At 25.0% G+C, this 23468-nt stretch overlaps 7 protein-coding genes across 7 annotated transcripts; 5 read left to right on the top strand and 2 right to left on the bottom strand.

Annotated features, from left to right (window-relative positions):
- Positions 1-556: 556 nt before the first annotated feature.
- Positions 557-3275, bottom strand: Phum_PHUM437860 (uncharacterized protein; the record flags this gene model as incomplete). Its single annotated transcript, XM_002429482.1, has 9 exons — positions 557-655; positions 756-1028; positions 1114-1360; positions 1441-1618; positions 1683-1911; positions 1990-2232; positions 2304-2504; positions 2578-2868; positions 2958-3275. 9 exons carry the CDS (start codon positions 3273-3275, stop codon positions 557-559), a joined length of 2079 nt encoding a protein of 692 aa, XP_002429527.1.
- A 631-nt stretch (positions 3276-3906) lies between these two features.
- Positions 3907-5907, top strand: Phum_PHUM437850 (galactosyltransferase, putative; the record flags this gene model as incomplete). The annotated part of the gene is made up of 8 exons (XM_002429481.1): positions 3907-3982; positions 4063-4237; positions 4385-4621; positions 4703-4886; positions 4970-5108; positions 5189-5342; positions 5412-5682; positions 5752-5907. 8 exons carry the CDS (start codon positions 3907-3909, stop codon positions 5905-5907), a joined length of 1392 nt encoding a protein of 463 aa, XP_002429526.1.
- A 378-nt stretch (positions 5908-6285) lies between these two features.
- Phum_PHUM437840 (protein pelota, putative) lies at positions 6286-8283 on the top strand (the record flags this gene model as incomplete). The annotated part of the gene is made up of 7 exons (XM_002429480.1): positions 6286-6332; positions 6592-6832; positions 7019-7273; positions 7359-7581; positions 7748-7940; positions 8017-8123; positions 8201-8283. 7 exons carry the CDS (start codon positions 6286-6288, stop codon positions 8281-8283), a joined length of 1149 nt encoding a protein of 382 aa, XP_002429525.1.
- A 235-nt stretch (positions 8284-8518) lies between these two features.
- Positions 8519-10531, bottom strand: Phum_PHUM437830 (Pescadillo, putative; the record flags this gene model as incomplete). Its single annotated transcript, XM_002429479.1, has 5 exons — positions 8519-8764; positions 8879-9161; positions 9266-9534; positions 9611-9880; positions 9953-10531. The coding sequence occupies 5 exons, from the start codon at positions 10529-10531 to the stop codon at positions 8519-8521; spliced, it is 1647 nt and encodes a 548-aa protein (XP_002429524.1).
- Positions 10532-10874: 343 nt separating this feature from the next.
- On the top strand, positions 10875-15759 carry Phum_PHUM437820 (HpaII tiny fragments locus 9c protein, putative; the record flags this gene model as incomplete). The annotated part of the gene is made up of 11 exons (XM_002429478.1): positions 10875-11675; positions 11848-12174; positions 12249-12441; positions 12874-12998; positions 13434-13684; positions 13785-14016; positions 14098-14293; positions 14371-14618; positions 14712-14838; positions 15168-15245; positions 15329-15759. The coding sequence occupies 11 exons, from the start codon at positions 10875-10877 to the stop codon at positions 15757-15759; spliced, it is 3009 nt and encodes a 1002-aa protein (XP_002429523.1).
- Positions 15760-18438: 2679 nt separating this feature from the next.
- Positions 18439-19218, top strand: Phum_PHUM437810 (GTP-binding nuclear protein RAN1, putative; the record flags this gene model as incomplete). Its single annotated transcript, XM_002429477.1, has 3 exons — positions 18439-18531; positions 18616-18868; positions 18956-19218. 3 exons carry the CDS (start codon positions 18439-18441, stop codon positions 19216-19218), a joined length of 609 nt encoding a protein of 202 aa, XP_002429522.1.
- Positions 19219-20271: 1053 nt separating this feature from the next.
- Phum_PHUM437800 (glycerophosphoryl diester phosphodiesterase, putative) lies at positions 20272-21823 on the top strand (the record flags this gene model as incomplete). The annotated part of the gene is made up of 6 exons (XM_002429476.1): positions 20272-20341; positions 20641-20865; positions 20935-21155; positions 21252-21385; positions 21467-21581; positions 21674-21823. The coding sequence occupies 6 exons, from the start codon at positions 20272-20274 to the stop codon at positions 21821-21823; spliced, it is 915 nt and encodes a 304-aa protein (XP_002429521.1).
- Between the last annotated feature and the right edge of the window lie 1645 nt (positions 21824-23468).

The following is a 23468-nucleotide window of genomic DNA, read 5'->3' as shown; positions in this document are numbered from 1 at the left end:
TGAAGTTATTAGTCATCTGTCAAATAAATACTTATTTTTTAACTTACCTAAATCATCCATTTTAACAATTTCAATTGAGTGACATGTATTGCACGATAAAATTAAATTTCACTTAATTTTTTCATTAACTTATATTTTTGCTAATTATATTATCATTTATAACGTGAAAAAATTTCATTTTTGTAATATTTAAGGAAAGGGTAACACAATTATAAGATCTTACCGGAAATGATACTTCGGGGCCTTAGATTTGGCGGTAAGTTTTCAGTTTTGTTTAAAATTGAAATAATCACTCTAAAAATTTCTTTGTATAAATATAGTATTTTAGATTTGAAATAAAAATAATTTCAACAAAATTTCGTTAAAATACATTTAGTGTTCAAATTGCAATATTCATCACAAAAAATAAATAATCAAAATATTAAATTTTTAAAAAAAGGATAAAAAAAAAAAAAAACAAAAGAAATTAGCAAATAAAAAAATGGGTCACTGCATAGTTATTCTTTTTATTAATGTAATGTAATGTTTTATTAAAATTAATTTGTTTTTACAAAATTTAATTTTCTTTTTTCCTCTTCCATCTGGTTTCAGTAGGGTCGAAACCTTTTTCGTAAGATCCGTAAATAGCCCAACTCGGAGTTTCTTGAATGTAATCCTAGCGCAAAGAAAATGAAATGAAATGTAATTCGGTCCACATATTTATGTATTGGTAAAAAAAAAAAAAAAAAAAAAAGAAAGAAATTTAATGAACGTACATCTGACGAGAAAGTTTTTTCTCCGTTAGAAGATTGATAATTTTTGACTAATGAATGAAACTTATCATAATCTATCCAAGTGTGCCATTTTCCATTAATTAAAAATTTTGTTTTTGCTAACAAAATGCAATTAGAATGTTCGTGTTCACACGCTAATTTATAATTGTCTAAATAAGAACATAATTTCGTTCCAAATGATACGACTTCACTATGCCAGGGAACATTTTCCATAGTCAAATTTGAGGCTTTAGAAGTTCCACAATAAGTCACACCCTAAAAAAGTTTGCCGAATAAGAAGTTACAATAATAATAACATCTCTCGAAAAGTTTTTTTTAAATTTCAAAAATAATTTAATACTTTAATTTCAATAAAATCTGGTTTTCCAAGATTAACTAAATCAGCATAATTTTGTATTTCTTCAACATTCCATGATTTCACCAAGGTCAATCTATAAACAGTTCTTTGTCCTTTATCAGAAAGAGCTTTCAAACTTTGAATAAATCTTTCCCAAAAATCTTTAAAAAGTGGCCTATCAATTTTTTTTAAACTGTCCTTCGTGCTGGCATCTACACTAACATAAAGCTGAGTTACAGGAACTAGATTTCTAAAAAAAAAAAATTTTTTTTAAAGTAAATTAGTATGTGTTTAATAAACAATTTAAATTTTAAAATAAATAAATCATACCTGATGGCATCAGGAAACTGAGCATTTGTAACTAAAAAAGTAGAAATTTGCTTTTCATGCAACAATGTAATAAATTTATTTATCTCCGGGTACATTATAGGTTCACCTACAAGTGATAAGGCACAATGACGAGCAGTCATACCCTCTTGTAATCTATCCAATGATACGCCAGGAACTCCTACAGAAATTATTTAATTAATAAAAGTTTCATATTTGTTTATAATCTAATAAGTAATACATACCTTTAAATTGTTTTATCATTTTGTAGTGGTTTTCTAGGGCTCCATTAATAATAAACTCTGGATCATCCATGTTCCACTTCCATTCCGTACCTACAGGATTAGAATGATGACGCCAACAAAAAACACATTTATTGGCACATGCCAACGATGGTGTAGCTTCCATACATCTATGACTCTCAATGCCGTAAAAAGTATGTTTATAACAACCTCCTCTACCTCGTAACATTGCCTAATTACCAATTTAAAAAATTTTATGAAAAAAAAAAAAATTATTTGAATAAAAATAAACAAAATAATAAATTTTTACTTTTGTCCATCTGCAAAGTTTAACTCCAGAATGAGATCCTATAATTTTATATCCCTGTTTGGTTAAAGTAGCTGAAAGTTGGTCTGTTACCATATCTCTGATACCATTATCTGCACTTTTACTCGACAAAATTTTTTGACCAAGATCTTCAACATCAATTATTCCAGAACTATAACTAGTGCCTTCATTTTCATCTGAAGAATCATTATAACCATCTGATTCAATTGTTTTGCAGTTTCCATTCTATTTTAAAATAAATAAAAATTAAAATGTGGCATAATTAAAAACTAGAATTCACATAATTAAAAAATTACCTGTTTTTTTCCATTGCATTTACATCCCAATTTCACTTTTTCAGGATTTTTTAATAAATCAAGCAATTCCCAGACCCAAACATCAAAATCTTTTTCTATAGAACCATTTTTAGAATTGGTGACATTTTCATCACCTAAAGAAATTTTTTTTATTCTTTCCCCTTGTAATTTGTGAAGACATTTGTCTACGTTAATGGCTACCTACAAAAAGTAAAAAAATATTTAAAAATAAAAACTTTTATTTTTACCTAGAGTACGATAAAAATTTTTTTACCTTATTAAAATTATCGCTGTAGAAAGAATTTCCGAGTCCAAATACAGCAAATTTAACATTTTTCAAAAGACTTTTATGCACTCTAAAGTCGCTAGAAACTTCTTCTAGCCATTTACAAAACCATTCAGCATTCGGAGGTGGCTTACCTCCTTCGTAAGTAGATAAAATAAATACATTTACACAATATTTTTCATTAGGAAGTTTGTCTTCTGCTTCATAATGAGATAAATTAATTACTTCACTGATTATATTATAATCCTTTGCACAATTTGCTAATTTTTCACTGAACAACTGCAGTATAAAACATTAAATGGTATAAATATTATTAATATTTTAAAAATATAAATTTGAAATTTACAATTATAAATTTTTTTACAAACCTTTGCTTTCCCTCCTGCAGAGCCATAATAAATTTTAACATTTTTGAAAACGGATTCATTATTAAATAAATTTTTCTCATCATCTTCTTTACAACATTCACTTTTCAGTAATGGCTTACTTTTAGCGGCGGATTTATTAGATGACTCAATTATATTATGCGACACATCGGTTAAATTTTCATTAAAATTAGATTTAAAAATTTTATTTCTGACATAACCATTTTTAACGTTCCAAGCAAGAAAAAATATAAGTAGAAATATACAAAGTGGAAAAAAAAAAGGACCGACGAAAGTAAATCCAGACAACAAGTATACCATTTTAAAAAATACTATTAATTGAATACTTATACATTTTATAATGAAAAATTAATTTGAAGTTCAAAAAAAAAAAAAAAAAAACAATTTTTCACATTATTTCTCACTAATTTCAAATGTTAAAACAAATAATACAACAAAAAGAAATAAAAAAAAAAAACATTCGTTCCGGCTACTTATATTATAAGTTTAAAAGTTTTGTAATTAAAAATGTTTATTTATAATAGAACATCAGGAAATCATAGGACTTATATTTAAAAATAATTTGAACTTCCCTAACGTAACGTAAAACGTGACAATTTTAAAGACAGATATGGCGTTCTAACCATTCTAACGTGGCCTTAGATTAATTACATGCTAATACATTTCTTTATGTAAAATTTAATAATTTGTAATTTACAAAGTAGTATTAATAAGTAAATGCTTCAGAAAATATTATTATACAGCATTAAATATTTGAGTTAAATGATTTCACTGTTGTAGTTGTTACATTATTCAATAAATCCAATTTTTTATCAAGTTCCTTGCTTTCACCCGGTGTTACAAATAATAATAATTATTATTAAATTTTCTTCAGAATCGGAGAATTTGTTTTACATAAATGCGAGATATTAATACACTAATAGAAAGTTAAATGAATATTTTACAAGAAAAGTGTATTTTACTTTTTATTCCAATTTTTTTTAATTTTATTTTTTCAGAAAGACTAGGTATTTATAATTAAACATTAATGAAAAACAAAACTTTGTGTTTCCTTTATTTAAATAAATTTGTAAACTTTATTCTTTAGAGCACAAAAATATAATTTACACTATCATTAGTCAAAACAATTTTAGACATGAAGAGAGGGCATTAAAATTAAAATATAATATTGAGAAGCAAACAAACTTTTCTAGTAAAGTTTATTTAACTCATAAAGATTTTACACATGTAGGAGCTTGGACTGTTTTACCAGTTTTACCCATGTAAGTCAGTATTTTTTAAGGGAAGTAAGATGTAGGAAATTTATTTTTAGGGTTATTTCCAGAAAAAAAAAAAAGTATTCCTCATTATATAAAATTTGAAATGTTGAAAATGATAAACATTGTAATCGATAAACAAATTATTCACAGGCTGTGGAAAAAACATAAACAGAAGTTTACATGGGTATTCTTTTGCACTGATGATACTAAAGTAGACACTGAAAAACTGAAAGAAATATTAGAAAATGCAAAACCTAATACTACATTTATCGGTCGTGGATTACATGACAAGGCACCCACAATTATACATCACTTTTATGCATCTACAAAATTTAAGTATCCATTACTACCTGCAGGTTTTGCATTGCATTATAATTTAGTCAGTTTGTAAGTTTCATTTAAATTAAAAGTTTAGTTTTTAATTATAATTCAATGAATTATGGTCATTTTTTTTTTTTTTTTTATTAGATTATTAGAAACAATTTTAAGTGAAGAATTTAAGGGAAATACAGATTTTTCTATTGATGCTTCTTATGAATTAGCCAAGTTTATAAAAGATTATGGAAATGGTACAACTTTAACATCAACTCCTTATTTTTGTATAAATCATAAAAAATATTGTGCTACTCACATAAAAAATAATTTTATTTGTGTAAGTTTATGAACTTACCTAAATCTGCATTAAATTTGTATTTTATTATTATTTTTTAACAATTGAAATTAACTTTTTTACAGGATCAAAAACCAGTAGATTTAGAAAATATATATTTCGCTGTAAAAACTTGTCAAAAATATCATTTAGATAGAATTCCTGTCGTGATGAAAACCTGGGCTCAAAGGCCTTACCACATCACATTTTACAGTGATGTTTATGGTAAAAAAACAACATTTAAATAATAATAATTTAAAATTTGTAATAAAATGAAAATTGTAAGCATAATTATTGCATCACAGATAAAAGTATTCCTACTGTACAACTTAAAGTTCCTAATACTGAGCAAGGACATTGTGGAAAAACTCAAGCCATAATATCTGAAATTAAAAAAAAAATGGAGGTAAATGAATTGTTAGAATGGGCTGTGATCAGTGATGATGATACACTATTTAGGTAAAATTAAAAAAAAAAAATTTTTTTTTTGCAAAATTATACTTTCTTTATCAACTTTTAGATTTTTAGTACTTACAGGTTACAAGAACTCTTGGGTTGTTACAATAGTAATGAACCTATTGCAATAGGTGAAAGATATGGATACAATGTTTTTTCAAACTATGGATATAATTACTTAACTGGAGGAAGTGGAGTTGTTTTAAGTAGACCAGCTATAATGAAATTTTCATCAAATAATTGTGAATGTCCTTCTAATTCAACACCTGATGACATGTTTTTATTAGGCATTTGTTTTCAGCAACTAAATATTACAATTATACACATACCTTTGTTTCATCAGGTAAATAATTTTTTAAAAATATTATAAAGTTATTAATTTTCTTAATTAAAAAAAAAAATTTTTTTATAGGCAAGACCTAATGATTACAGTGATGAATATTTAATGATTGGCCCACCGATTTCTTTTCATAAACACTGGATGATTGATCCAATTCAAGTTTACAATGAATGGTTTCATTTGTCAGATTTACTGTCAAAAAAAAATAATTATCATACTGAACTATAGTTATCATTTAAATATCGAATAAATAGTAAATTTTTGACATAATATATATAATTAAGTAAATTATTTTATTATTATTTATTTTTTCATTAAAAAAAATATATATAAAGTTATATATGTAAATTTTATTCATTTTACCCCCCCAAAAAAAAAAAAGTTTACATTATTATTAGGTTTACCTAAAAAATTTTTTTAAATTGAATTTTTTTATTTAAGCCGTTATTTGGGGCCCGAAAAGATAATTTTGGCTCGGTTCAAGCAGAAGAGAAATTTTGTAAACAGTTTGTCTGTAAGACCTATACCCTTAAATATGACACGTACTGTACTAAAATTTTCTAGAAAAAAATATGGACTTTATCTTAAAGTTTTAAGTGAATCAATATGAAATTATTACACAAATACGTAGAAAAGGATGGTGGAGGGTTTGTGTTTTTTTATTTTCCACACTTTGAAGACGAATAAATTTAATTTCGTTTATTGGGTGTTAAGTTCTATTATCTGAATCTCAAAATATTACATAGTATTCATTAAATACAGAGGGTGGAATTTTACTAATATAATGTGCTTTAAGACATTATTTTCATAATTTGAACGAAACTAGTTAAAAAAAAAAATTATAATTTTAAAGTAGGTATAAATCAGTTTCTTTTTCATGAATTAAAAATACAACATTTTAAATTACAGAAGTGTTAGTCTTATACCTGAAGAAGCTGAAGACATGTGGCATGCATACAATTTGATTAGTGAAGGTGATTGTGTAAGAGCATCCACAATTAGAAAAGTTCAAAATGAATCATCTACTGGATCATCGACAAGTAGTAGAATTAGAACAATGCTTCGTATTCAAGTTGAAAACATTGATTTTGATACACAAGCTTGCATGTTACGTTTAAAGGGAAGAAATATAGAAGAAAACCAGTATGTTAAGGTAATGACATTAATGTTTCATTAAAAATAAAAATACATAACACAAAATAAGTTAAACAACAAATACATAAATTATAAAAAGTTTAGATGAATTTAAATTCACGAAAAGATTGTTTCAACAAATTATATGTAAAATTTTATACCTACAAAATACATCACCAAATCTTTTATCTGAAATATTTTGCAGATGGGAGCTTATCACACTTTGGACTTGGAGTTAAATAGAAAATTTGAATTAACTAAAAGTGAATGGGATTCTGTTTCTTTGGAAAGAGTTGATATGGCTTGCGATCCCACTCAAAATGCCGATTTAGCAGCTGTTGTCATGCAAGAAGGTTTAGCTCACATTTGCTTAGTCACATCAAGTATGACTTTGGTTAGAACTAAAATTGATCAAGTTATCCCCAGAAAAAGAAAAGGAAATGTTCAACAGCATGAAAAAGTATTAAAATTTACCGAGCACTACAAAATAATGAAATATTAATTAATTTTTTGTAGGAAAAAATTTAAATGTTTGATCATTTTAGGGATTGACAAAATTCTTTGAAAATGTTATGCAAGGAATATTGCGTCATGTTAATTTTGATGTTGTAAAATGTGTTTTGATTGCCAGTCCTGGATTTGTAAAAGATCAATTTTTCGAATTTATGATTCAACAAGCTGTAAAAAATGATAATAAAATACTTCTTGAAAATAAAGGAAAATTTGTTCTCGTTCATTCCTCTAGTGGTTTTAAACATTCACTAAAAGGTTAGTTATTTTACACACACACACATTCAATGTTTGAAAAATTTAATTTAATAATTTAAAATCACTTTGTTTTTATTTTCAAAATTATTGATATTAAATTATGTAAAGTAAATTTTTTTTTTATATAATATGTTAATTTTAAAAGTCAGTTTATTATGCATTACAGAAGTTTTATCAGATCAAGTTGTTGTAGCAAAATTAGCAGACACAAAAGCTGCAGGAGAGATTAGAGCTTTAGAATCATTTTATTCAATGTTACAAACTGAACCTGCTAAAGCCTATTATGGATTAAAACACGTTGAAAAAGCTGCTGAAAGTCAAGCCGTAGAAATTCTACTACTTTCGGATAATCTTTTTAGGTTTGTTGAAATCGCAGTGAGTTACATGTACATATTTTTAATTTCTTTTATATTTTTAATCTATTTATAATTTCAGAATGCAAGACGTTAGTAAAAGAAAAAGATATGTGCGTTTGGTTGACAGCGTTAAAGATTCTGGAGGGGATGTCAAAATTTTTTCGAGTATGCACGTATCCGGAGAGCGTAAGTATCAAATATTGTACAATTATTTTATTTACAAAAAAAAAAAAGTTTTACGATTAGTTTTTTTTTTTTGTTAGAATTAGCGCAGTTAACTGGGGTTGCAGCCATTTTGCGATTTCCTATGCCAGAAATTGAAGACGACGAAGAAGACGAACAATAATAACAATGCTTATTAATATATTTATCACATTTTGTAATCATAGCTTATTAACTATAAATCTGGAATAAAATATATAATATTTATATACTAATGGAATTTTGATTTTTTTTTTTTTCTAAAATTTTTTAAAGTCAATATTTTAATATATTTAATGTATTATATGTAATCAATAATTAAATACATTTACTTTCAAGTATATATTACAAGCAATGTTACACTTCTTATTATTTTGTATTTAATTGTCAACAATTTTTTTTTTCGCTTCTTTTCTTGCCTCAGCATCAATGCGTTTTCTCTTTTTATTAAGAAGCCAAATTTCCTTAGCTCTCTTTTTCCTTCCTTCCATCATGCTTTGATATAATTTTCTGTATTTGTTAGGCACCATTCTTTCTTTTAATGAATGTTCTTGTTTTTTTTCAATAAACTTTTTAATTTTGCTCTCTCTAAAAACTTCTCCAGGCTTAACCGACATTCCTTTTGTCTGCAATATTACATATTACACATTATAACTTATATATAAATTTAAAAAATAAAATAGATTTTCATGGAAAAAAAAAAAAAAGCATGCCTTAGAATTTAAATTGTCCTCTCCAACTGTCTCAGGGTCTTCATCATCAGAACTTTTTACATCTTCAAGATCATTTTTATTTTCTTCCGAGTCAGAATTACTTTCTGAATCATAATCTTTTAAATTTTCCGATTTAAAATTAGGATCTTTAAGCATTTTTTCCTCTGGTGGAATGTAAATTTGATCTTTTCCTTCGTTAGTAAATGGTGATAAATGAGGAGGCAAAATTGCACCTAGTAAATACTTCTCAACAGGCAATAATTGACATGCATTGACGGAATCAAACACCCATTGCGGCTGAATGTAATACCTTTTAGTAAATAATTAAAAGCAAACAAACAATACATTATAAAATTTGGAATAAATTTAGATTTAATACCACTTTTGAATAAAAAAAAAAAGAAAAGTACTCACCTAGAAAGGTACTGTTTTGTAAAACTGGGCCTATCAACTATCTGGTAAGAAATAGTTTCATCTTTTTCATCAAATGTAGCTCCAGGAAAACAAGTTTTATCCCAAGAAACTAATCCGCCAAAACATCTTATTACAAATACCAGGGATTCCCTAGGAACTTCCTTGTTTAAAAAAAATTTTTTATCTTTAAATAAGTTTTTTAATTTTTGAATTTTGGCAATTTCCAATTTTTTGTCTTCCATTTCAGCTTCTGCTTCTTCTCCCTCTTCCTAAAATTATTACCTTTTGAAAAAACTGTAAATGATTACTGAAAATTCAAAAATTTTGTAAAAAAAAAAATCTCACTGTAGGAAATTGATCCATTTCATTTTCTTCAGGTATATCTTTTCCAGTTTTTGTAATAGGTGTACTTAGAGCTGCTACTCTTTCAGATATAAAATTTTCATCATCCAACATTTCATTTTCATCTTTATTGATTTCATAACCAGACAATTTTGGAGGATACATTAAATTTAAAGAGTGATACATATGAAAGTTGACAAATCCCAGTAAAACAACATAAAATTGTACAAATATTGACATAATTTTAAAATCAACATCTTCTTTGTTTTGAGGCTAAAATCATTAATTTAAAATATTAGTAACAAAAATCACTTATAATAACTTTAATAAAAAATAAATGCTTACCTGAAAGCAAAAATTGTGAGGAGTTATCCATGTAATTGTTTCTCCCTTGAATTCAATTTGATAATAATATCCTTTAATTGACACAAAAACTTTTCGTAAGGCTTTGGCTTCAATAACAGCATGCATGAATTCAATAGTTAATCGCCTACACAAAGCCGATTGATCTCTAGGTACATGTTTCATAGATGGAAAAGTACTAAATAGAAAACAGAGAGTTAAACAATCATCTAAATCTCTTAATGCATCTATAAAGGTTGGATATCTTTCTTTAACTAAATGATCCAATGTAATAGTTGGATGTTTATTTAAATAAGCTTTCATTTCTGCAAATTCTTTCAAAGAGCTGGCTCGCCCAATTTTTTTAAAATAAACGTTTAAATCCCTAAATTTCCAAATCAGGGGTTCATGAAGTAGAAATTGAATATCTTTTTTGTAATACAATGTTTGAATACTAGTAGCTCCTTTCTGAGCTCTTTTTCTTTTTTTTGGCTCACGCGGGTATATTCCTTTTAAGATACACAATCTCCTAAAATCCTTCAAAGAAAGTTGCAGGTATCTCAATGCAGCTCTTCTTGACATATACTGAGCTGCTTCTCCTGATTCATACTTAATAAAATTAAATAAAAGCCAAGTATTAGAAAACATTTAAAATAAAATTTTAAATTTAATAATTTATTTTTAATGTTATTACCTTCTTTTTTCTTTTAGCTACCATGATTATAATTTAAAAAATTAATTAATTAACAACATACAACAACACGACTACTTTAAAAATTCACTCTCGACCACATGTTGGGAAGTAATGCCAACGTAATTTATTTTAAATAAAAATTTTGAAAAGGGCCCTGAAATAAATAATCAATGATTTTAGCAAATTTAAATATATTATTTTGTTAATTTGTTATTAAATAATTACGTGAGAATGCCACCTAGGCGGGGTTCAAGAAAAAGAGGAAATTATTCTCTAAAAGCTAGAAATCTAAAAGAGTCGGATAATAATGTAGATATTAGTGAGGATTTTATACCTTTAGAAAAAGGTGAAAACTGTAAAATGGAAAACACATCTGAGAATATAGAGCAGTTTGATAATATGTCCGAACCGGCAGAAATTAATGATTCTTTCAATCTTATTGAAAGCAATGTAGCTGAAGAAAAAAATTTCATTAATAAAGAAGAATCAGATGAAGTACTTTCATCTGAATATTTGGAAAACACAATTGATTTTAATGTTTCTACTGATTTACAAATAATTCAGGAAAACTTAAAACTTGAAAATAGTAATTTAGAAAGTGATGTAAAATCAGAAAACAAAAATTTTGAATTTGAAAACAGTAAAGATAATTTAGGTAACCAAGAATTTGATTGTAAATCAATTATTAACGAAAATGTTAAATTAAATGAAAAATTATACATAAATCCATTAAATAAAGAAAATAATCGAACTTTACAAGAAAATACAGAACTAAAAAATTATGATGGTATTAAAGAACAAAGTGTGATAATAAAAGAAAAATTTGATGCGTGTGGAAAAACCCAAGAAAAACAATATCCAGAAAATTGTGAAAGTCAAACATTGCAAATGAAACAAGAAGTAAATGACAGTAAAAAAAAGGGTGATAATATTGAAAATGAAAATAACATATTTAAAGAAAGTGATAGCATAAGTCCAGATCTCCCTTATCAAGTTAAAATAAGCCATTTACCAGCAAATTATATTCCTTCGGTAGGTAAAACTTTCTCTTATATTTTGAATTAGTAATTTATAAGTTAGTGGCATCAAATTGTACATTATTATTTGAAATTTAAAAAACCTTAAAAAACACATTTTGACAAAAAAAAATTTTTTTTATAATTTAAGATTGATATTATATAAAAAAAAATATAAATAATTACAGGATTTTCAAAAGCATATTATAACCACATTTAAAGTTAAAATACAAAAAATAATTTCTCCTGGTAAAAATAGTCCTTGGGTTATAATACCACTTGCAACTAAAGAAGAACAAGAAAATATTGTCAGACTACTTCACAATCACATATGGAAAAAGAAAGCCTTGAGAGCAATCGCAATATATCCAACAAATGTTTTAAAACGGAAAAATGAAACTTCTGAAGGTCCAGAAAACAAAAAGGCAAAAATAGATGAAGTGCCAGTTTTAACTCTTGAAGAGGAAATTTTATCAGAATCACTTCCTTTATACAATGTTCCCTATGAAGAACAAGTAAGAGAATTTTTTTTTTTTTTTTGTCAATAAATAAACCTAATAGAAACTTAAATAAGTTTTGATTATTACAGAATCGACTGTCAATAGTTGATGTTGAGATTTTATCAAATAAATTACATTCTTTTATGTATGTTAGGAATCCAGATCTGGCAGGATGGGCAGAATTGATGTGCTTAAAAAATAATAATTCCATTTTTAAAATTGAGCCTTTAAAAACTTCTCCCATTTTACAAGGCTATAGGAATAAGTGCAAATTTAGAGTTGGTAAGCCTGAGAAATACTAAAACCGCTAAAAAAAAATTTATTATTAAATTAGTAATTAATTACATTACTATGATTTATGATCTAAAATGTTGTTTAGACTAACATTTCTGTTTATTTACAATTTTATTAGTGCCTAAAATTGTTGTATAACTTTAGCAACCCTAGTTCATTTTACATTTACTTTTATATTTAAATTATAAATATCAAACACAATTTCAAGTAACTTAATTACTAAATGTGAGGGATTCAAGTGCCGAAATATTATTTACCTGGATAAGTTAAATATATACAGTGCCAAACAAGAAGCTAACAATTTGATCAAATTTTTTTTCATGTCGGGATAAATAAAGGATATGACAATGTTTTATCGGTTTAAAGTTAAATAAAATGAAAGTAAAGGTCTTGTAATTATTTTTCTTTTATTTACTGTAGGGAAAAATATTGAAGGAAAGACCACTGTTGGATTTTGTTTGAATGATAATGAAAATAAAATCCTGGGTGTTCGACCGGGCGACAAACTTATACATTTACCAGATAGCATGAAATATGCAGCAAAGGTATGAACTCTTGCACTGGAAGTCACAATTAGCTCCATGTGCAAGAGGTATTTTTTTCTGTGCATCACTACATAACTTTTTAAAAGTTTGTAAAAACAAGCAATGAAGTGTTTTATTTAAAATAATTTAATTAATTCGCTTCATTGTAGAAAATCGCCCACAATTTTGGTACTCAACATTTATGATGCGCTTAGCATCTAAATTCTTTTTTTTTTTTTTTTTTATAATCTTTAATAAAAAAAAAAAAAAAAAAAAATCATGGTAATTTTAAAAGTTTGTGTGTGAAATGTATAAGAAGATTTTTTCTCATCATGGAGACACACTTAAAAATTTATCCCATAAATTAAAATACTATTGTTTTAATTTTAAGGATAACACACACATTATTGTTAATATCCCGTTTGACAATATTTATAGAAATGTTTATAAATTTAGAAATTTGAAGACTTTATTCGAACATCCGGGAAGGAACCTTTTGTCAAGAAGCAAAAATCTGGATTTTGGGATCACATTACTATTCGCACAACTCCTGAAGGGAGTTTAATGTTGGTTGTTGTAATGTACCATAACAATTTATCAGATGAAAGTATTATCGAAATTAAAAATCAAGTGAGAGAATATTTTGTAAATGGAGAAGGACGAGATTGCAAATTACATTCTTTATATTTTCATACAATGTACGACAAGTAAGTTATTTGAGATAACTTTTATTTAAAATTAAAGAAAAAATTACAATTTTTTTTTTCAAATTAACGAACAATTGTTTTATTTTTCTTTTTTTTACAGGTATCCTGTCCCCCCCAGGGAAAAATTAGAATTGTTACACGGCGAAACTCACTTTTTAGAAAATATATGTGGATTAAAATTTTACGTCGGTCCATTTTCTATTTTAAACGTAAATTCTTCATCCTCCGAAAACATTTATAATTCTATTATTGAACTTGCCGATCCCACTCCCGAAACAATTATTCTGGACTTGTGTTCTGGAACTGGTGGAATAGCATTTACTATTGCAAATGTAATGTATGCCCACGGTTTTTTCCTTGGATTTTATAACCTGGATAATAGGTATAATATGGTATATTATATTTTTTTTTAGAGATGTAAAAATGTGATTGCTATCGAATCTCATAGTGATCACATAAACTATGCTCTTAAAACGAAAGAATTAAATAACATACAAAATGTCGAGTTCATCAAGGGTAAAGTCGAAGATGAATTGGGTAAAGTTTTTGACAGATTAGGAGGAGATGTTCCCATTATTCCTATAATAGATCCTCCGAGGCAAGGACTTGGTAAATATTATTGGTATATTTTAATATCAGTGATTAAAAAAACAAGATTTAAGCAGTAATTACGTTTATCATTTTAGTACAAAAGGCAATAAGTCAATTGAGAGCGAACGAGAACATTAAAAAATTAGTTTACGTATGTTCGAATAGTAAAATGGGTGCCAAAAACATTTTAGATTTGTGTGCTGCAGCCGATAGAAAAGAGGGGACTTTGGGTAACCCCCTAAATGTAATTTTTTCCGGTTTACCTTTTCTCCCTGTCAGAGCCATACCTATCGACGTGGCACCGTACACAGTGAATAATACCATTGTTATACTTTTTGAAAGGGTAAATCTAATGAGATTTGTTTTTTTTTTTTTTTTTAAAGAACAGCGTTATTTCTATGTACATAAGTTCGAAAGTAATTTTTTTTTTTTTTAGATAGATCCTTCTGTTTTTCCAAAAGCACAAAAACCACCTCCTCAACCTATCAAGAAGCCGCCTCAATTACGTAAAGACGAAAATAAAAAAAAGAAAAATGTCAGTAAGAAAATGTCACGTAATGGTGGTAAGATTTCTTCGAATGAAAGTCCTGAAAATAAAGCAGCTCGTAATAATAATAATAATAATAATAATAATAATAATAATAATAATAATAATAAGCAGCAATAAAAGTAAATCAGTTAAAAATTTGAATAAGGGTAAAAAAGGGAAAAAAAATAGCAAGAATGGTGGAGGAGGGTCTCGAAAAAGGGGAAGAGGACATCGTAATTATTATAGAAAGCAGCCTCTTGCAGGTACTTTCTACTATAAAAAGTCGTACCTTAAAATCAAATGATTACATGCGACGGTTAATTTTTTTTTTTTTTTTTTAACCAATAAAATTACTTGTTTCAGGCGGAAACCAATCAGGGAAATTTCCTCCGCCTTTTCTTAGACACATGGATCCGGCATTAAGCTTAGTTGAAAAATATGGTACGGTTGAAAATTTTCACAAAAATTGTTTGAGGGAAAACTTTTGAAACGTTAGAAAAAATAATGATAATTTTCTTTTATAGAGAGACGCATTGCAGAACTAGAGCAACAAGATAGAGCTTTCAAAGCAGGTTTGACATTAGGCCTGCAAGCTTTAGGAACGAGAGGACCTCACAGGGGAGGAGGAAATGGCCATTTCGATGGCATGAATAATGATTTTAATTTTGGCGGAAATGGTAATTTTGATGAATTCAGGGTTAATTTTACGAGGGAGCGTAACGGTTACGAAAACATCATGTGGCGAAATGAAAGATATTATGATAGTATGGGAGGATACGGAGGACATTATTATGAAAACAGATATGCCACTAATGAAGCTTTTAATAACTATGATAATTTTGGTCATTTCGGCGGTTACAATAATTTCGGACACAATGATAATAATTATAATACCAGTTATGGACCTGATTATGGATATTATAGAAATTTTCAAGGATACAAATTTAGACGTTGAGTTAGTTGAAAAACAAAAAATTGTTTACCATTCATTTCTTTAACCATGTCCATCACACTAAAAAGTTGTGTTGTTGTCGTTAAATACGAACTGTATGAGCTACGTTAGTTTTAGTAAGAGATAAAGTTATCAATTATTTACATAAATTTACTTATTTTTTCATAATAAGGAATGTAAGTGATAAATTGAAAGTGTATAAGAAGAATCCTTGTAAAAATTATTAATTTAAATGTTATGTATAATGAAAAAAAGAAAGAAAGTGTTATAATACTACTACAAAGAAAAAAAAATGTATTAAAAAAATAGTAGATAGATATTTTAAGATGTATTTAACATCTTTTGTATTATTAATATTTAGTCATCAAATTCATAATATTTAAAAAAAAAAGAAAAAAAAATGAATGTGAATTGTCATGTATTTAATAATAATAATAATAATAATTTTTAAATAGACTCTTGAGGGATTCTGTTTGCAAAACACCATGATATAAAGATACCTGGTATCTGTAACAAAAAAAAAAAAATGTTTAAATAATTATTTATATATGATATGAAATCATACCTGAAAAAATAAAACCTTATAATTACCAAGTTATTGTAAAAAAAAAGGAGGTATGTAAATGTGAGTTGAAATAATAAAAGTATTCAATTTTTTTTTTTTTTACCCCCCCCCCCCCAGTACATTTAAAACTAATTAAATAAAAAGTGTAGTTTTTATTCTCATGTATCAGGTAATCATAAGTTATATTACAGTATATATATTATTTGACAAAAATTAAAGTAATTAATTTAAATTATAAATAAATAAATATAAAGTATTAAAATGTGTGTTGTTTTGTTTGTTTTTACCTGAATCAATGCAATTATAATTCCAATCAATCCCAATAAAATTAAATCATTCATAGTTTTAGTTGATAAAATATCAGAGCAACCTTTTTGCCAAACCAAACTACAAGACCCTTGAAAATGATTATCATTATCATCTGATCCACAACATGAAAATGGTAATGATTGTTTTAAATGATAATCTCCTGGTCCATGGAAACCACAACATTTAAACTATATTTTTTTTTTAATATAAAAAATTTAACAATTAAAAATTTTTTCTCAACTGTAATAATAATAATAATTTAACTAACCTTTTTCTGTAGATTATCCCAATAATTTTTACTTTGTGAACTTGTTGTAATTTTATTAAAACTATCAGATATTTGATTAATAATCAATTTTTGATTTTTTGGTATTGTTGAAAAACACCACAAACTTCCACCTACTTCTAACACAGCAGTAACACATAAAAGAATGGAAAACTAATAAAAATGTAAACAAAAAAAAAAAATGAACATGTTTAATAAATATGTCAAGTTTTATCTACATAAAACTACTTGTTTTAAAATATCATAGCCAAAAGGAAATAATAATAATAATAATATTACTTACAATTTTAATGAGTGAAACATTTTTCTGTTTGACAGAAGTCCATCCAACAAATGTTGAAAAAATAACAAATAAAGATGGAACGATAATAAAATAACGTGTGACGTTAGGAGCTAACCCATGGCTCTCGTGTCGGAAAATTAATAAAAAACTTGCAAATATTCCAATACATAATCCGGTTAACTAAAAGGTATAAAAAGGTTTTTCGAATAAAAAACCTTAAATTAAAAATATGTGTATGTATGAAATCCATGAAAAACTTACGCAAAATAATATAATATAAAATAAAACCAAATATTTCCACCAATTTAAAATTTTTGTCTTTCGTGATTTTCTTTTATCATTCATTTTTGAAATAATAATAATAATAATAATTTACACGGTATCTTATCTACTAATCTTTAATTTAAAGTAAACAAAAACGGTTTATACAAAAAAAAAATGTATATAAATTTAATAATGACAAAAAATAAGAAAAAAAAAAAAAAAAACGACGTTAATAAACTTCACGTGGAAAACTGTCTGTCTGTCTGTTTGTCTGTTTGTTTGTCCGTTTGTCATAAAGACATTATTATAACTGAATACCAAACCTTCCCGCCGGATTCGTTAAATATTTTCACAAACAACAAGTAGCCATTGCAATTTTCAAATTATTTTTTTTTCCAATAAATAAATAAATCATTAAATATATTATAATTAATATTAAATTTATATAATTTATATAAAAAAAATAATTAATTTAAAAAATTCATAATTATTTTTACTTAAAAAAAAAAAAAAAAAATTAAAATCAAAAATAAAAATTTTATTTCCTTTATTTTTTGTTTATTTTTTTTTTTATATTAATATTTAATATATTTAATGATTTATTATAAAATAATTAAAAAGAAAAAAAAAGAAAATTATTTTAAACATTAAATTATAAAAATTAAAATTAAATAAAAATATTTTGTTACACAGTGTAAAGCGGGAGAATTCGAACTCGCGGCGATCCGACTCCGACGCTATCACGTTACAGACTGCGCTATTCGTTTTAAACGTGTGTTATTTAAGACTAATATTTCAATTATAAATAAAGCCACGATATATGAAATTTTTTTTTTTTTTTAAATTAAATTTATTTATGATTTTATTACGTAAAATGATTGAAAAAATAATTAATTTACATGTTTTTGTTTTTAATTAAAAAAAAAAAAAAAAAATTAGTATTTTTATTAAAGTAATTTTTAATAATATTTTGTTATGTATACGTTACTCCATGGATTATATAAATACTTGGTTCAAAAAGATGAATATTGCATATTAATATTGGGATTGGATAATGCTGGAAAAACAGTAAATTTTTTAAATTAAAATGTTAATTTTTTTAATATGACAAATTTATTATTAGTTAATCGATTTAATTAATTTTATGTTTAGACTTATTTAGAGGTAGCCAAAACAAAATTTACCAAAAATTATAAAGGAATGAATCCCAATAAAATAACAACTACTGTTGGCCTTAATATAGGTGAAATTATAACAGCTGGTGTTAAACTTAATTTTTGGGATTTGGGTGGCCAGGAAGAACTTCAATCATTATGGGATAAGTATTATGCTGAGTCGCATGCTGTGATTTACATTGTAGATTCATCTGACAGAGATAGAATTCCTGAATCGAAAGAAACTTTTGGTGGGTTTTTTCTTTAACTTAAACTTCTTCGAAAAAAAAGTTTGCTATAGTTATTTTTTTTAAAACATGTTTAATTTTATTTTGTAGATAAAATGATTTCAAGTGAATCATTAAAAGGAGTTCCTCTTTTAGTTCTTGCTAATAAGCAAGACATACCTGACTGTATGGGAGTCAGAGATGTAAAACCCATATTCAATCAAAATGCACATTTAATAGGAAGAAGAGATTGTATGGTTATGCCTATATCAGCCTTAAATGGAGAAGGAATTGATGAAGGAATTCATTGGATAGTTGACTGTATAAAACGAAACAGCACAATCAGGCCACCGAAAAATTTCGATGAGACATGATCTATTTATTATGTTTAAATAATCTGATTTTATCCATTTTGTTCCTGCATTTTGATGGTTGTTAAACTGTATGTATAACACCATTGGTAAATAATAATAATGTGCAATATTACATTAACAATACTAAAATGTGTGACTACTTAAAATTTTAAGCTAATTAAAATTAATAATTACAACTAAAATTAATTTATTTTCAATGCAAATTTAAAAATATATTTAAAATTTTTGCGTAAATGGAGGTTACGATTCAGTGTATGCTTTAAGAAAGAAAATTATTTTGTTAATCCCATTGTAAATTTCTTTTTATATTTAAAGAATTTCTTTAATAATGAAGTAATATATATATATTTATACATCTACTTGTATATTTTATATTTGTGTATACTAATAAATAAAAACAAATAAAAGTAATAAATGGAATTTATATATTTCATTTTCTTTTTTTAATTTTTTTTTAAATCGATTGGTGTCCATAAATTATCTATTTCCTTTACATCCTGCACCATTTAATATCAAAAATATTTAAAAATATCTGACATTTAACTATTTTTCTTTGCAAATCATAAATATAAAAATTAGGGTAATTTTTTCAATTTAAGTGATATTATAAAGTTACTCAAAGTGTAATTATTTTAGATGTCAAATTTTAAATTTTATAAAATGACAGGGAATGAGTCAATGTCAATAATTATTCGAATACATAATATTACAATAAGTAAAATTATAATTCCTATAAAATCAACAATTATTGATTAAGAATATTTTAATAAGTTATTAAGAGAAATTTTACAAATAGAAAATTTTTCCATTGTAATTTGAAAAATTTTATAAAAACGGTTTTGCAAAGTAAAAGTGGCCCAAAAAATAATATAGAGCGCATGCTTTTAATAACATCCCAAGATGTGAATATTTAATGACAAGTTGATAGTTTTTCTTTATTATTATTATTAATATTATGTCTTTTTTTGCATTTGTTGGTGGATATTTTTTAACCTCATGGTTTTTTTTTCGTTACCCTCACCTTATTCATGAGAAAAAAAGAATACCTTTTAAATGCCGACACATAAGCCACAGGGGAGGTTGGTATTCCCTATACATGATTACTTTGGAATACCAAAGAAAGGTTTTTTATTAAACATTTGTATAAAATCAAAAATTTAATGAATTATATTTTAACACCAAATGGCATTAAATCATTCCCTTAAATAAAAAGCAAAATTTCAAAACTTTGTTAATATAATTTTAAAATCTTTTAACATTTAAATGTTAAAAACTAGTATGCATATATGTATGATACAGAGGTTCAGCAATATAATAAATATAGCAATAAAAGTTTTTTTTTCTTGTTTTTATTTCAATCACAAGTTATTGTTATTATCATGATATTAAAATAATATAATGTTACAATGTTTTAAATTGTAGGAGCTGGGGAAAATTATGAAAACACCATGTCAGCATTCAAAAAATCAGTTACTCTTGGTACAGACATGTTAGAATTGGATGTACACCTAACAAAAGATGATATGGTTGTTGTTTCACATGATCACAATTTATTAAGATCTACCGGTGATAATAGAAATATATCAGAATTAAATTATTCTGACATTCCATTACTGAAAAAAGATTTAGCATTGGATTTTGACCCAGGTACAGATTAAAATACCAATTTATTATTATTATTATTAATAGTATTAGTTCTAAAATTTAGTTTTTTAGATTTTGTTTACACCGGATCTGGAATCGAAGAAGAGAGAAAATTTCCTTTGTTATCAGAAGTATTTAAAAATTTCCCTAAATTTCCAATAAACATTGATATTAAAGTCAATAATGATAGATTAATTCAAGAAGTATCAAATTTAATCAAACATTATAATCGTGAAAATTATACAGTTTGGGGTAATTTTGATAATCAAATCACATTAAAATGTTTTAGAGAGGTAAAAAATTAACAAATTATTAGAAAAAAAAAAAAAAAATAAGTCACTGCCGCTAATTATAAATTATTTATTTTGATATATAATTTTTTGTTGTAGAATCCTAATGTTCATTTACTCTTTTCTATGACCAGAGTTATTCATCTTGTTTTACTATTCTATTCTGGTCTCTTACCATTTTATCCTATAAAAGAAACTCATCTTGAAATTTTTTTGCCTTCTGTATATTTTAGGTACAGCAAAAATATATTGGATAAGTGCAATTTTAAAAAGACTTTCGGTGTAATTGTATTAACTCATTTTACAATTTTCAGATCGAAAATGGGAAATTCAGATAATGTGCTCTTAAAAAATTTTATGATTAAAGTAATGGATGCTTTGCTCCTTAGACCTGCTCTTTTCAGGCACCTGAAAAAGAGAGGAATTCAGGTAATGAAATTTTATAACTTTCGTATAATTAATACAATATATGTAATACCTGAAAATCTTACATTCGAAATTATATAAAAATTAATTTTTAGACTTATGTTTGGGTTCTAAATTATGAAGAAGAATTTAAAAGAGCATTCGATTTAGGAGTCGATGGAGTAATGACTGATTTTCCAAGTAAATTAAAAAAATTTCTAGCAGAAAATCCTCAATACAATTCGAATAATGTGTTTATCGAATGAAGAACCTGAAAACGACAAAATGAAAACTTCGTTGCTGTGTTATGTAATGTGATTGTGAAATTATTATTATTATTATTATTGAATTCGATTGTACTTTTTTTTTAAAAAAAACCTTGTTACATTATTTATTTTAATTAACAAGGTTATTATTATTATTAATTCTGATTCACTAATGCAAATTGTAGATAATAATAATTAAAAACAGTTTAATTTTTTTACTTACTTATTTAGATAAAAAAAAGTGTTTTGTTTGTACTTTTTTAACGCTTTTGTGATATTTATTACTAAAAAAAAACTAAAAACTAAAATTAATTAAAACAATGGCACAATAATAAACTACAAAAAATAATTTTTAATCTATTTAAAAAAATATTATTTAATTATTTTTTTTTTTGATTTTCACAATTATTATTATTATTATTTATTAATGTGACTGTTTAAATAAGTGGTCCATATCTTGCCAACATCCCTAAATAAGTTACCAAATATAAAAAAAAAAATTATATAAATACTTGTATTTTTATACTAAAATTAAATATTTTGTATTAAAAAAAAAAAATGTTTATAAAAAAAATTCTAAAAAAATTAAAAAGTAAAAGAAATTCATAATAATGTTAGTAAATATTATTTTGTTTAAATATTTTTATACGGGGGGGGAGGGGGCTTAAAATATTTTTTATTTTTTTTTAAAAGATGCAAAAATCTAAAATTTTTTTTGCTATTCTAGTCGAGAAGTTATTAAAATAACAAAAAAAAAAAAAAGAAAAATAATTTAAATTTAAATTAATAAAATATTTTTTTTTTTTTTTTTTTTTTTTTTTTTTTTACTTGTAAAAATTTAAATTTGAATACAAAGTATATTTAATATGTTATTTATTATTTTAGAATTTATTATTATTATTATTATTATTTAAATTTGTTTTATTGGTTGTTTTTAATGTTGAATTTATAAATAATAAAGGTTAAAAAATATTTTGTTATTTATAATTTTTTTTTTTTTTTTTTTTTTTTATGGGAGAAAAAAGAAAAATGGAAACCGATTCAAATCAAATGGGTTTAAAAAAATTTTTTTTTGTATTTCTATTACAATAATAAGAAAAAAATGAAAATTATTGGAAAATTTTTGTAACCGTTAAAAATAATAAAAACTTGTTAATTGTTTTTTTAAAAGAGAGAAAAAAAGATTATGATTTACTTTTTTTTAACTTCATTATTAATTATTATTTTATAAAAAATTATTTTTATTACATTGATTGCTCAAAAATAAATATGAACCCGCCATTTGAAAATTGTTGTTGTTGACAGACATATTGAAATTTTTTCATTATTCAAAATTTAATTAAATTTAAATTCTAAAATTTTTTTTTTTTTTCGCTTTATTATTATGTACGATTTTAAATAATTTACACACTGCAAATAAATATTTAAAAAAAAAAAAAAAACTAAGCTCAAAAATAAATAAATGAATGTATTGCTGGTTCAATGTTAATTATTATTTTGTTATAAATGTGTGGGTGTTATTTTTTATTAAATATAAATAATATTTTTGCCTTTTATCATTATTATTATTATTATTTAGACAAACCAACCATTCCTATCATTTTTTTTTTTAAATAACATATTTTTTAATTAAATAATAGAAAAA

The sequence above is a fragment of the Pediculus humanus genome, genomic scaffold (assembly GCF_000006295.1).
Source record: "Pediculus humanus corporis 1103172108208 genomic scaffold, whole genome shotgun sequence".
NCBI classification, from domain to species: domain Eukaryota; kingdom Metazoa; phylum Arthropoda; class Insecta; order Psocodea; family Pediculidae; genus Pediculus; species Pediculus humanus.
Note: the sequence above shows the minus strand (reverse complement) of the source record. Positions and strands in the feature narration are given on the sequence as shown.